At 46.9% G+C, this 15,449-nt stretch overlaps 1 protein-coding gene across 1 annotated transcript; it reads right to left on the bottom strand.

Moving 5' to 3' along the window:
* Window positions 1-209: 209 nt before the first annotated feature.
* Window positions 210-10,317, bottom strand: NLRP11 (NLR family, pyrin domain containing 11). The gene is made up of 4 exons (XM_014547531.1): window positions 10,041-10,317; window positions 6,328-7,876; window positions 981-1,148; window positions 210-384 (listed from the first exon to the last, which is right to left on the bottom strand). Exons 1-4 carry the CDS (start codon window positions 10,315-10,317, stop codon window positions 210-212), a joined length of 2,169 nt encoding a protein of 722 aa, XP_014403017.1.
* Window positions 10,318-15,449: the final 5,132 nt, after the last annotated feature.

Below are 15,449 nucleotides of genomic sequence, written 5' to 3'. Positions count from 1 at the left end.
TGTGCCCCACACCCCGGAAATCAAGCCCACTACTTGGGCATGTGCCCTAACTTGGAATCTAAACAGCCACCTTGACCTATGAGGATGATGCTCTATCCAACAGAGCTACTGGGCCAGCCATTGCCACACCCACGATCGTGTTTTGACCACATGCTCAGACATTCATGCTCAGGCCCAAATGCGTACGTGGTGGGATTATATAAGCCGACTTACACCAGCGACTCGAGAACACAGTCTGGATGGAACAGAGCATCACAGAAAACTTCCATCCCATCTCTACTCAGAGCATTTTTGGACAAGGTAAGTTTCTTCAGGTTCTTGCTGCTGAGGAGGAGAGAGGCAAGTTCTTGGTAGGCACTGGCTTCCAAATCACACTTCATTAAGCTGTAGGAGGAAATGCACACGAATGGGGTGAGGCGCAGGTTTCCAAGCCATCTCTCTTTCGAGAGAAACCAGCTCCAATCAAGGGAGAGGATACCTCCTAAAAATGGCCAACAAACAGATCCTTCTGCTTCTCCATCTTGCCTCACAGCAGTTCTCCAAGTTCAAATTCGGGCAAGTTTGGAGATGGAGTAGGCAGTTCTTCCCCGCCCCCACCCCACCCCCACCCCCCATATGCATCTTCGCTGTGTTTCAGAATTCTAACTCGGATATCAAGACACTCAGCATACCATCACATTTATGGTGACTTCTGATTTCCCCCCGACATAACCTGTGTTGTGTTGCATAATTGGCTCTTGACCAACTTTTTTACTTTGTCTAACCTTCTACTCATTGCCCACACGATGCCATCTTCCCTCTCTGAACTCTGACGCTGGTAGGAGAGAAATAAACCATGAGCCAAAAATCTAGGAACGTGGCCTCAAGGAGAAGTAGCAGGAGGTATTACCCAAAGAGCCCCCCAGAACACCCAGCTCTTCCCCCTGCCCCTCGCCCCCCGCCGACACACACAATGTACATTCAGTTGGGTGGCGACCCACCTCAGATGCTGGATGCTGCACATCGGATTGGCCAAGACCTCGTGCAGAAGTGAAAACACCTTTGAAGAGATGGGCATGCAACTCAGGCAAAGGCATGTCAGGTTCCGGTTGTGAACAATTGCCTTGAACATGTCTTCAAACCTGGTGTCGACCGAGAAATAGGTCAACCTACCAAAGAGGAAACAGCAGGAGAGTTCCGGTCAAGGTCCTCGGGCGACATGCACATTGTCTCTGCGGTTTTCCCTGCCTGCCCTGCTTCATTCTAGAACATTTCTGAGGGTGGACCATTTTTTCCCAGACCGTTCAGCATCCTAGATTCCCTGGCAAGTCCACTAACCTCTGCTAATCCCCCAATCAGACTGTTGACATGGAAATAATCCTCTGGGTCTTTTACCATATGAGCCTCCTCCGAATGGTACCCATAAGTGAAGCCAAGAAACCACACACACCCATCTGCATGTGAAGTTAAACCATGCGTCTATCCCAAGAGAGTAAAGGCCATGCATACATGCTCATGGCTAATGCACCCGCAGGATGATGCACACGTTAATAGTTCACAATTTTACTGAAGAAAACACATGTGTCCCAGAATCCCTGGGTCCTACCCCAAAGCGGAGAACACCCTCCCCTAAGAACAGAACATCCCAAAGAAGGCCAATGCTGTCAGCACTACCTCCAGAATAAATACAGAAGCTGATCGTTTCTCACCATCTCCACCTTAACCTCCCACATGGGCCACCGTCTTCTCTCCCCCAGATCCTTGCAGGAGCCTTTTACTTGGTGTCCCCCCTTCCACCTTCCCTCCCATGATCTTCAATCTACCCAAAGCCACAGGGATACTGCGAAGTACAAGATCTTGCTCGTCTGCTCAAAGCTTTGAAGTGGTATTTTTAAAAATTGAATTTGTTGGGGTGATGTTGGTTGACAATTCCATACAGGTTTTAAGTGTCCAACTCAACAAAACATAATCTGCATACTGCACTGTGCACCCATCACCCCAAGCAAAGTCTCTTTCTGTTCCCATCCCCCCCTTACCCTACTCCACCTACCCTACCTCCCTTACCCTCTGTCTATCACCACATTGTTGTCCTTGTCCATGGGCTGTGTATATATGTTTTTGGGGTAATCCCTTCACCTTTTATCCAGTCCCCCGCCCCCTCTCCTCTCACAGCTGTCAGTCTGTTCCATGTATCCATGCCTCTCTTTCTATTTTGTTTGCCAATTTACTTTGTTCATTAGATTCTGGTCTTTCTCGGACTGTTTTATTTCACTTTTGTTAATTTCCAAATTTATATATCTAAACAACTTATTCAACTCAACACCAGGAAGATAAATAATCCCATTAAAAAATGGGCAAAGACCTAAATAGACACTTCTCCAAAGAGGACATACAAATGGCCAATAGATATATGAAAAGATGCTGAAGGCCATTAATTATCAGAGAGATGCAAATTAACACCACAAGGAGATGCCACCAGAATGGCTATCACCAATAAGTTAACAAATCGTTTTTCACTTAAAGAAAATCCAGCACCTTAAGTGGACAGCCCAGCTCTTCATGATTTGGCGCCAATAGGGCTCTGACCTCACTTCCTCCTACTCTCCCTGTACACCACAGTGCCTCTGTCGGCCCATCTTCTCCACCAGGAATGCTTTCCTACCACGCATGTAGCCAGCTTCCCTACTTCTTCCTGGTACCTAATAAAGCATCAACTCAGTTTCCCCCCAGACCGCCCAAAGATTGCATCTATACTCTTGTACTATTCTTTTCATTGTGTTGTACACTACCTAGCACATTGCATTTTAAAAAATATATTTTTATTAATTTCAGAGAGGGGGAAAAAGAAAAACATCAATGATGAGAGAGAATCATTGATCTGCTGTCTCCTGCACACCCCTCACTGGGGATTGAGCCCTCAACCCAGGCATGTGCTCTGACTGGGAATCCAACCATGACCTCTGGTTCATAGGTTGATGCTCAACCGCTGAGCCACGCTGGCCAGACCTTGCTATGCATATTTCATTGATTGGGTACTGCTCACCTCAGCTCTTTGAGAGTGCAGGGTGGGTGGGAAGTGATCAACCAAAGAATATATATATTAGAGGCCCGATGCACGAAATTGGTGCAAGGGGCTCAGCCCTCTCAGCTGCAGTGGCTGCCTCGGCCCTCGCAGCCCCAGCTTCATCCGGAAGGTTGTCCGGAAGGTTGTTCAGCTGTCCAATCTAATTAGCATATTATACTTTTATTATTATAGATATCCCATGGACACAGACAATATGGTGGTGAAGGCCTGAAGCAGAGGGGGCAGGCTAGAAGGGGTCAGTGGAGGGAAAAATGGACATATGTAATACTTTCAACAATCAAGATATTTTTAAAGGAATTTTTAAAAATCCACACCAGTTATTCCTGTTCCCCAAAGGATTGAGATAACACCTACTTGAGTGTCCGAAGTTGACAGTCAGGATGGCTCAGGGCTTTACACAGAACCCTGTCGGAGGTATCGTCAAGGTCAGTGTTACAGAGTTCCAGTTCCCGGAGGGTCTCCCTGGTGTGGAGTAAACTGCACACATCTCTCCAGTGGACGAGGCTCCTTATTGTTCTACGTGGAGGAAGAATGCAATTCTCCAGCAATTTAGAAGACGAGGCATTCACTGAGACATCTGTTGAGAGCCACTGCTAACCAACCCAGACTTGGAGCCAGGCAGGAGGCAATAAAGGGTGGCCACATGTAAAACAACAACATCCATGTGGTAAGCCGGCACGGCCATGGCATACTCAGCCCCACGTTGGGCGCCTTATGTGCCACGCCAGCTCAGCCAGCTTCGGGAGCTTGAGAGGGGGCGGTGAAGGATGGAGAAAAGACAGACAAGAGAATGAAAGCTGGGTCTGGGTAGGACGCTGTCCTCTCTGATGGAGAGCTAGCGACAGCGCCATGGACTACAAACCGTGTCTTTATTTTATAGCCAGATTCCCCGAGGCAAAGCAAGGGCGTGGTCAAGATGTTTACAACATTCTTGTGGGTTGCAATCCTACTCAATTACAGGCACCTGAACTCCATCATGCCCACATCACTCAGGCATGTAGGGCCACGTGTTTGGACCATAGGTTCAAGCTTACAACTATAGCTGTTGGCTATAATTGTGCTGGGAGGGTTCTGCACTCTAAGCTGGGACTGGCACGTGGAAATGAGCGGACTGTGCACTCTCATTAGTCCGAGGCTTGAACCTGTCCAAACACTGTAGCTGCTCTCCACACATCCAGACCCACAAAAGGAATGGATGAGTCTGTAGACAGGCGAGGGACAATGTCCTGAGTGTGGCGCTTTTGAGTGTGATGATGTTCACTATTAAGAAACACCAGTGATTGTTTAATGTGTTTTTACTGTTTTAAGAGAGAGGGAGGGAAAGAGAGAAAAACATCAATTGGCTACCACCTGCGTGCCTCCTACTGAAGATCGAGGCCACATCCAAGGCATGTGCTCGGACCAGGAATCAAACGGCCCCCTCTCCATGCATGGGGCCATACTCCAACCATCTGAGCCACACTGGCCAGGGCCCACCCTCTATTTTTTTAAACCCATTTTTGTTGATTTCAGAGAGGAAGGGAGAGGGAGAGAGAGATAGAAACATCAATGATGAGAGAGAATCACTGATCAGCTGCCTCCCGCACGCCCCACATTAGGGACCATGCCTGCAACCCATGCATGTGCCCTGACCAGGAATCGAACCGTGACCTCCTGGTTAGTAGATCAATGCTCAACCCTGGCTGGGCACCCACCCTCCTTTATATCTAAGCCACCACCAACCCTCACCTGAATTAATGCAGTAGCCTTCTACCTGGCCTCCTTGCTTCCACCCTTGCCCTTACCGCAAAGTCTATTCTCACCACAGCAACAGTCTCATTCTATTTGTTGTCCACCTTTTCTGGCTAAAGCCAGTTATTACAGTGACCTACAAGGCCCGGTAGTATCTGCCCCTATTATCTCTCTAACCTCATTTCCTACTATTCTCCACCCCCCCACACACACACGCTTCATTCCACACCAGCTTCCTTACTCTTTTTTGAACACCCTAGGCACACTCCCACATCAGACCCTTTGTACTTGCTATTTCCTCTGTCTACAACACTTTTCCCTACCTCCCTGACTTAGTTCAGGTTTTTGGCCAAGTATTACTTTTCCCCTAACTATCTATAGTAAGCAGAATAATGCCCCACCCCCAAAGGTCCACGTCCTTTTCCCTGGAACCTATATCGATGATCACACTGGTATTGATGGTACATTTTTCACAGTCTATGCTATTAGGAACATCCTGAAGAAATTTATAAGGATTAGTTCAGTTAATCCACACAGTAGGTCAGAAGAACTGAGGTTAAGCCAGTGGTTATCAACGAGGGGTGATTTGGGATATTTGGTAATGTCCAAAGCCTTTTTTTTAAATGGTCACAACTAGGGGAGCCAGTTCTACTGGTGTCTTGTGGGTAGAAGTCAGAGATACTATGAAACTGCTTACATTGCCCTGGCTGGTTTGGCTCAACGGATAGAGCATTGACCTGCGGACTGAAGGGTCCCAGGTTCAATTCCAGCCAAGGGCACATGCCTGAGTTGTGGGCTCGATCCTCAGTGGGGGGCCTGCAGGAGGCAGCCGATCAATGATTCTCTCTCATCATTGATGTTTCTATCTTTCTCTCTTCCTTCCTCTCTAAAATCAATAAAATATATTTAAAAAAGTAACTGCTTACAAGTCACAGGACAACAAACAATTGATGGCCCCAGATGTCAATGAGGCTGATGTTCAACCCAGAAACCCTCATGTAAACTGCAGCCAAGAGATTGTAAAAAGTCACCAGTCGTTAGAGATGACTTTATTACCTTTAGTTTCAGCCCCGGGATGGTCAGCAAGCACTAGAGTTATGGGCAGGTCTTAGAAATACAGGAAATACCAAAATGAAAGAAGGTGAAGGGATTAGCCAAAGAACCTATAGCAGTGGTCGGCAAACTGCGGCTCGCGGGCCACATGGGGCTCTTTGGCCCCTTGAATGTGGCTCTTCCATAAAATACCACGTGTGAATGCGCACGTACAGTGCAATTGAAACTTTGTGGCCCATGAGCAGAAGTCGGTATTTTGTGGAAGAGCCACACTCAAGGGGCCAAAGAGCCACATGTGGCTCGCGAGCCGCAGTTTGCTGACCACTGCCCTATAGGCATCACCCATAGACAGACAACAGTGTGGTGATGGCCAGAGGGAAGAGTGGGTCCAAGGTTGGGTAGGGGGGCACAGGGAGGAAATGGGGACCTCTGTAATCGTATCAACACTAACAATAAAAGGAACAAATTTTAAGACTCACCTAGGAGTTGATTGCTCATTAGACTTCTTTTCAAAGATGTTTTGAATACTCAACTTAAGTTTCTGTAGACGCTGGCAGTACCCCAGACAGTAGGATGAAACCATCAGATCCCGGTGGTCTCTAACATAAATATTCGCTTCTGAAAAGGAGTCCATGATCCGTTTCACATATTCTTCCTCCTGGTTCTCAAAGAGACCATGAAACAAAGGTGTGTGGTGCCCAATGGCTTTCAAATTATCACCAAAACACCTCATTTCCGTGAGGAGGTACTGGCTGACATAGTCTGTCAGGAGACGGCAGCCAAGGGCCGTCTCGAAAGTTTTCCTCCTCTTCTTGTTAAGAAGACCGAACATAGAAGCAATGACGGGACTGAAATCATCATATAGTTCCCGCTTCCCTTTACACCTCCCCCAGGCCGAGGGGATCCCGTGCTCGGCCAGCGGCAGCATGAACGCGACGGCTGCACAGAACTCCTGGACTTTTGAGTGTATGAACCTGTAATGGCCTTTCAGGTGGCTGCTGGGCCAGAGAATCTCCAGGGTCTGCAACGTGGAGACATCCGCCTGGGTGAACCCCACGCTCCTGAGGTCCTCCTCGGCGAAGTGCAACGTGTTATGGAGCAACCCTTCCAGCGCCAGTGAGCAGAGACTTTGCAGGGGGACCACGGGCCGCTGGTCGGCAGCCTGGGCGGTCAGCGTGTCCGCCAGAAAATGAGTGTAGATGTCGGTGAGCGTTTGGCACGAGCGTTTCAAATCAGCCCCCTGGTTCATTTGCCGCTGCAGGGCGACGCAAGTGGCCCAGCAGAGGATGGGGGCTTGGCACAGGTGCAAGAAGAGCTCATTCCTCTGTACCAGCTGGAAGGCCGCCTCGGCGCTCTGACCGTCCTTAAAGAATAAGGTGAAATACTTGTGCCTCTTTTCACGGGAGAACGACAGGGTCATGAGCATGTCTGTCTTCTTCATGATCGTCCAGGTGACAGCCTGGCCTCGGGGCCTGGACGTGATGAGGAAGCGACAGCCCGGGGCCAGCTTTCTGGTCAGCAAACTGGCCACGAGGACGGGCGTGGACACCTGCTGCCTGCTGTCGGTGCACAGAGCCTGCGGGCTTATGCGGAACGTGAGTTCCATGTCATCCAAGTCCTCAAGGATAAACAGGATCTTCTGGGGCTCAGAGAGGATGTCAGCGACGGGAGCCCGGCCCTCAGGCCAGTCCTTGGAGATCAGCGCCACCAAGCTGCCAGAGGTCATCTGATTGATGTCATGAGAAGAGAGGTGAATCACGTAAGAGAACACATCCGCCCAGAGGTTGCCATTGGCCCACTCAAACAGCGCCCCTCTTAGAACCATCGTTTTCCCAGATGCTTCCTGTCCGATCAGAAACACATTCAGGGCCTTGGCAGCCTCCGGACTCACATGATGAAAGACAAAATCAAATTTGTTGACAAGTTCTAGGATCATGTCCTGACAGAGTATGTCATGAATACGGTTATGAAGGCATCTTTCTCCCTGGAGCTTTTCCTTGATGAGAATCTTGTGTGCTTCTTTGTTCCCTAAGTCAGTGAGTATTGGGCAGAGAAACACAGAGCAGAGATGAAAGTTCAAGATACACACGCACACACACACACACACGACCACACAAAAACACCCATTTCACCCAGTATCTCTCCTTCCTAGCATTCATCACAAACACAATGACAAGATATTCACTATCAGGAACAAATAAAGAAAAGTGGGACAGCCCACGCTGGTTTAGGGCTCAGTGGATAGAGCATCGGCCCACAGACTGAAGGGTCCCAGGTTCTGTTCTGGTCAAGGGCACGTGCCTCAGTTGCCAGCTCAATCCCTGGCCACCAACCAATCGATGTGTCTCTTTCACATCAATGTTTCTCTCTCTGTGTCGCCTCCTCCCTTCCACTCTCTAAAAATCAATAGAAAAATATCCTCGGGCGAGGATTAGCAAATAAAAAAAGAAAAAGAAAAAGAAGAAATGTGAAGATTCAGATTCAGATTCCTTCAGGAAGGAGATGTTATGAAAAAGGAAAACAACCCAAAACATGTTTTCCTATGATTTCTCCAGAAATATTCATGCCAGAAGATATGGAAGCAATTTCTATAATACTATAAGGAGTGACCGAAGAGCAGTATGTCCATACAGATGTCCAACAGACACATGAAAAGATGTTCAGTGTCACTTATCAGAGAAATGCACATCAAAACCACAAAATGCACATCAATATCACCTCATACCAGTCAGGATGGCTATCTTCAATAAATCCACAAGCACACATTGGTGAGGATGTGGACAAATTGGAACCCTCAAGCAGTGTGGATGGGATTGCTAATTAGTGCAGCTACTATGGAAAACAATAGTATGGAGTGTTCTCAAAAAAATTAATAGGACTACCTTATGACCCAGTCATCTCACATCTGGCCATTTGTCCAAAGAAATCCAAAACACGAATTGGAAACACTGCAATGAACATAGGGGTGGATAGTATGTCCGCCATGCTAAACCCAAACCCTGCCCATAAAACAATTTTGCTTGAATTACAATCCACTTTTTCATTTGAGAGATTTTGTCAACAATTAAGTTTTGAAAGACGCAACAAATGTTACCGATCTCCTATTTTACGTCTCACATCAGAAGGTGTGGTAAACACAGGGACCACATTATGCTAAAAAAAATCAGCAACAATTTAGTAGTGGATGCCCAATAACTTATTTGGGGCTAAGACCAGAGAGGATCTGAAATATTTCTTCCATAAGATGAATTGTAACTGTCTGGAGGGGATCAAGAAATGGTAGTCAACCTGAAGACATGTTTGGTCTAGACATGCTGACTCCTTTGCAGCCATGAGTCACCTGATGTTCCCTCTAAATATTTTGAGTCTTTCCAGATGGATGGAGAACATATAAGGAATGGGAAAAGATATGAGAAAAGACCCTGGCATTTAGAGTCAGCTATGTTTGGCTTAGAGTCTCAGCTCTGGGGCACTTTGAACTAGATCCATGATCTTGGTAATTTCTCTTAGCCTCTCATACACTCATTTCTTCCCACTGGGGTAAACAATTACATCCACTTAAGAGATGTTTGGTAATGACTGAGGCAGCCCATGAACATGATATGCTTAGCAGAGTACCAAGTATGTTAATTCTCCATAATCTTTGCACACAGCCCCACAGATTTCTTTGGCCAAATCTCACAGTTCTATCCCAAAGCATCATGCTTGCAATCTCCTCTAAGTACAGATAGCACTGTAAAGGGGGAGGGGGAGTTGTTGTTTTTTTAATTTTAAAGGCAGAGTGAGGGAGAAGGAGAGAGATAGAAACATTGATGAGAGAGAAGCATCAACATCAATTGGCTGCTTCCTCTATGCCCCCTGGCGGGGATCAAACCCACAACCCAGGCATGTGCCATGACCAGGAATTAAACTATTGACCTTGTGATGCAGGGGTTGATGCTCAACCACTGATCCACACCAGCCGGGCTACAGACAGCACTTTCTTTGGGTAGGTCTAACCCTTCAGCCAGCTCCTTTCATTAAGTCAGTCGGCATGAGGGAAGAAAATATGGGTAGAAGCAGAAAGTCATGAGGTGGGACAAGACCCACATCCAAACCAACACTGGTCCTCTTTGAAGGGATGGAGACGGCACACTATCAAAATGACCAGTCTTCCTAAATACTGCCCCTCCCTCCCCCACCCACGACTCACGGTTCCGCCTATCGTTGATCTTCTCACAGAGGTCTTTCCGAGGGATCTTCTGGAAGATGTTGTACATTAAATTCCAGAGGTGCTGGGCCTCATAAAACGTTGTCAACTGGTTGGCCAGGTCTGGATTTTCTTCGCTTAGCTCGAGCCTGGGGATGGGTGGGAGTCCAATCTCCACGCATTCTTGTCCCAGCTGGTTCCTCAGACTGTGACATTCCTTTCTGCTGAGCTTCTCTAAATACCACAGCAGGTCAGAGTCAGAAGAATCGGATTCTGCCATCTTGTGTCTCTAGCAAGAATCTTGAGGATCAAAGAAGATGGGGTCTAGAAAACCAAGGGGGAATCAGAGAATCATTCCACAGGGGCACCCGCTCTTTCGAAGTGGACTCAGTAAAAAACAAAAACAAGACAAAAACAGCGCTTGTGGCCTAATAGGAGGTGTTTTTTGATAGTCTATTAAACAAGGAGATCTCAAGGCTTTCTTTCTGGGGCAATTGACCTTGGTACACATCTGAGTTAAAGATAAAAGTGGGCCCTAGCTGGTTTGGCTCAGTGGATAGAGCGTCAGCCTGCCGATTGAAGGGCCCCAGGTTCGATTCTGGTCAAGGGCACATGCCTGAGTTGTGGGCTTGATCCCCAGTGGGGGACGTGCAGGAGGCAGCCAATCAATGATTCTCATCATTGATGTTTCTGTCTTTCCCTCTCCCTTCCTCTCTGAAATCAATAAAGATGTATTTTTTAAAAGATAAAAATGGGATATCAGTTGTGTTAAAAGGCAACATTCTTATAGCCTCAGCTGGGTGGCTCAGTTGGTTGAAGCATGGTCCTGTACACCAAAAGATGGTGGGTTTGATTCCTGGTCAAGGGCACCTCCCAGGCCCACAGTTTGGGTGCATGCAGGAGGCAACCAATAGATGTGTCTCCTACATTGATGTCTCTCTCTTCTCTCCCCTGCTACCATTCCCTACTCCCTCCTCCCTCCCTTCCACTCTCTCTAAAAATCAATGGGGAAAAATATCCTCAGGTGAGGACTAAAAAACAACAACCTGTTAAAACAAACGAAGTGGAGACAAGACTCGTGGATACACAGAACAGACTGACAGCTGTCAGAGAGGAGGGTGTTGGGGGCTAGGTGAAAGGTTGAAGGCATTGAACAAAGGGAAAAAGAACCAAGACTCATGACACAGAAAACAGTATGGTGACTGCCAGAGGGAAAGGGGAGGTGGGGGCAGGTAGCAGAGGGTAAAGGAGGATAAATGGTGATGGAAGGAGACTCCACTTGGGGTAGTGAACACACAATACAACCTACAGAGGATGTTGTAGAATTGTCCACCTGAAACCTGTACGATTTTATTCACCAATGTCACCCCGTAAACTCAATAAAAAAAGAAAAACAAACAAACAAGCAAACAAAAAGAATGCAAAATGGAGACCAGACTGGAGAATTCTGAGCAGATGAAGTCAGTTAAGCCACACCAGCAAAAGCAAACCTGGCTCATTTCACAAACATGAACACGAGCTATTTCTCCCAAATGCCTCCGATAACCCTGCAAGGAGCTTCAAGCCAGCTTCCTGAGGACAGCAGGAGGTCATCGCCTTTCACCAAAGCCCCTGCTACCTGGAAACCCCGCTGTAAAAGGCAAGGATTGTGAAGGGTGAACAGTTTCCTCGTTCTCACTCCATGAGCCCCCGAACGTCATTGCCTCCAAGCCTCGCCTCAGGGGTGGATTTGAAAGCTCCCAGTTTGTGAAATGTTCCCCTAGGCCCCATAAACATTGACTGAATGCTCTTACTAACCTGGTGGTTTAAATTGGACTGTTTTTGGATTAGTAATTTTTTTTGAGAGGCCCAATGCCCAGAAATATCAGACCTGTGAAGCTAGAAACTTTAGAAGTTGGACTCAGACAACTTCTATGGTTCTTTTGTGTGTGTTTTTATTACAATTAACACCCAATATTATATTAGTTTCTGGTGTAAAGCATTGTGAGTAGACATTTATATAACTTACAAAGTCATCCCTGAGTAGGTCTACTACCCACCATCCATAGTTGTTGCAATATCATTGGCTACATTCCCTGTGCTGTACTTTACATCCGGTGACTATTTTGTAACCACCAATTTGTGCTTCATAATCCCTTCACCTTTTTGCCCAGCTCACCGTCAGTCTGCCCTCTGTGTCTTTGAGTCTGTTTCTGTTTTGTTAGAATTCCCACAGAAAACAAAGGAACAGCCAAACTCAAGAGCCAGTGCCTTTGAGCCTGAGTGAGCATCCCTGGAGATATGGAATGCCAAACCTGACCATTGAAAACATCCCAACTCTCTTGAACTGTTCCCACACCAAAGAGGAGGTGGTGGCCAGCTAAGGCCACAAAGATGAGTTTCTGGTTAAGAGAAACAGCACACCCAAAAAAAAAGGAAGGAAGGGAGGGAGGGAGAAAGGAAAGGAGGGAGGCAGGGAGGAAGGGAGAGAGGGAGGGAAGAAGGAAAGAAGAAAGAAAAGGAGGGAGAGAGGGAGGGAGGGAGGGGGAGAGAGAAAGGGGAAGAGAGGGAGGGGGAGAGGGAGAGAGAGAGAGAGAGAGAGAGAGAGAGAGAAAGGAAGGAAGGGAGGGAGGAAGGAAGGAAACTGGAGAACTTCAAAGAGGGAGGGAGGAAGGAAGGAAGGAAGGAAGGAAGGAAGGAAGGAAGGAAGGAAGGAAGGAAGGAAACTGGAGAACTTCAAAAATATAAAGAAAAGGGTTTTTTAAGTCAAAAGAAGCCAACTGGCAAGGAAGGGAACTCACCAACCCTGACACCACGTCTAGTCTCAGCGGCCAGTTCCTCAGCCACGCAAGCCAGGAGGGAGAAGCGAAAAGCTGCGTGCACTCAAAGCTTCCTTTTCCTTTTTTATTGGCTGAGGATCAAAAAAGATGGGGTCTAGATGACCAGGTTCATCGGGGAAGGGAAACATTGCTTCACCTGGGCTTCGGGTCTCACCTGTGTTTCTCCAGCTTCTTCCTTCTCCTTCCTCTCCTTCCTTCTACTCCCTTCTCCTTCCTTCTCCTCCCTTCTCATCCCTTCTCCTTCCTTCTCCTTCCTTCTCGGGCTCCAATGACTCCACGGTGGTCCACACCCAAGTGGTGATGTCGGAGCTCTTGGGGCACCCGGCTGAGAACCCTCCAACCATTGATTTGGGCTGTGCTGAGGGAAAGAACTTCAGGTAACCATCCATACCATCAACCACGTAAGAGGAAAACTCTGGTCAGGCTACATGGGGATCTGACGAGGAGCCTGTCAACAGGGGGATGAGGTAATGATTGGAATGGATGCCATCAGAAGACACAGGCCTCACACAGGTGATAGGTGTCGTGGAGGCACTCCTCAGCCCCAAACCCACTCACCTGGGACCTTTAAAGATGGCTGGGTAGCTCAGTTGGTTGGAGCATCTCCCCATACGCCAAGGTTGCAGGTTCCATCTCTGTTCAGGGCAAATAGAAGAATCAACCAATGAATGCATTGAGTGAAATAGCAAATGGGTGTTTCTGTCTCTCTCTTCCACTCTTTCTCCCTCAAAAAAAATCAGTAAAACATATCCATGGGTGTGCATTTAAAAAATTAGGGGGAAAAAACCTATAAAACCTCATAATTAATGAAAAATTATGAAAGGCCCAGCTGGTGTGGCTAAGTGGTTGAGCATCAATCCATGAACCAGGAGGTCATGGTTCGATTCTTGGTTAGGGCACATGTCTAGGTTGTGGGCTCGATCCCCAAAATGGGGCATGCAGGAGGCAGCCAACCGATGATTCTCTCTCATCATTGATATTTCTCTCTCTCTTTTTCTCTCTCTCTCTCCCTCTCTCTCCCTCTCTCTCTCCCTGCCTCTCCTTTCCTCTCTGAAATCAATGAAAAAAACATATTTTTTAAATGATGAAAGAATACCATTTAAGATACAAGACAGTCATGCCCTCTGTCACTAATCCTACTTCAACGTAATTCTCAAAGTATAGCCAGTTCAGTGGGATGAGACGATGGATCTGAAAGAAAGAAGCAGAATGGATAAACTGTGATATATTTATACATGTTATACTGTAAGGCAGGAAAAAAAATAAGTGGTTGCACACACAAATTTAACTCTGCTACATCTCAAGGACAAACTGTGAGCGAAAAAAAAAAGTCTTAGAAGGATCTTTTCATTATAAAATTCAAATCAGAAAAAACTAGATATATCTCTTAGGGGAACATTTATCAGTGGGGAAAATATCAAGTCGAGGGGGGGAGGATAATTAACATAAAATTCACTTCATTTGGCAAATATTGAGTGTGGAGAGGGCATGCAGCTGGGGCTGGGTAGGCAGAGCCGGCAAAGGACCTAATAATGTCTTTCTTCTTAAACTTAAACGTTTTGGGGTGAGGTTGGTTAATACAATTATATAGGTTTCAGGTGTACATCGTCTGCATTTTGCATTGTGTGCTCACCATCCCAAGTCTAGTCTCCTTCCATCACCAAATCTTTGACATGCGCCCTACAATGTCTATTTCTTAACCGAGGTTCTGGACCAGAGATCTTGGTGTTCTGACTGTGGCCATTCCCTAAGTTTTCCACTATGTTGTCTTCATTTCTGTAAATGCATATTTCACAACCTCACGCCATCCCCCATCCCCTGATTAATGGTCCTTAGTTCACAGGATTCTTGTGAAGAAGGAGCAAAATTATAATGAGACGAGGATAGCTCGCAGCACATTGAAGTTCTCAGAGCACATCAGAGGTGACTGCGGTGAGTACAGGGAAGGCCAAGGCAGAGTGAAAACCACACCTGAAGGCCCTGATTGGGTAGCTCAGTTGGTTAGAGAGCCGTCCAGATACACCAAGGTTGTGGGTTCAGTCCCCGGTCAGGACAGATATAAGAATCAACTAATTGAATGCATCAATAAGTGGAGCAACCAATCTCTCTCTCTCTCTCTCTCTCTCACCAAACAATAAATTTAAAAAATTTTTTAAAGAAAGAAAACCACGCCTGAAGCATGTGAAACGCATGAGGTGAGTCCTGCTGTACATACTCAGAATCATTGGGTGCCTTTTCTGTGTGACAGAAGAATGGCCCTGGCACAATAACATTCTCATGGAGCTTCAGAGGTGGGAAGGAGCCAATCATTTAGACGAATTTCATAATCATTTAGAATCTATGGGTTTCGACCCCTTTGGCGGTCAAACGACCCTTTCACAGGGGTCACCTAAGACCATCCTGCATATCAGATATTTACATTACGATTCATAACAGTAGCAAATAATTTTATGGTTGGGTCACAACATGAGGAACTGTATTTAAAGGGCCAGAAGGTTGAGAACCACTGAGAAGAGAGTCACCCCTGTTGCCTAAATTAGCCAGTTTGGAGAGACCAGAAGGAACTTGCTCACAACCAGAAACCCTGCGACTC

This window comes from Myotis brandtii, unplaced genomic scaffold (assembly GCF_000412655.1).
Source record: "Myotis brandtii unplaced genomic scaffold, ASM41265v1 scaffold4781, whole genome shotgun sequence".
Lineage (NCBI taxonomy): Eukaryota > Metazoa > Chordata > Mammalia > Chiroptera > Vespertilionidae > Myotis > Myotis brandtii.
The sequence above is the reverse complement of the archived record's forward strand: the minus strand, read 5'-3'. Positions and strand labels throughout refer to the sequence as shown.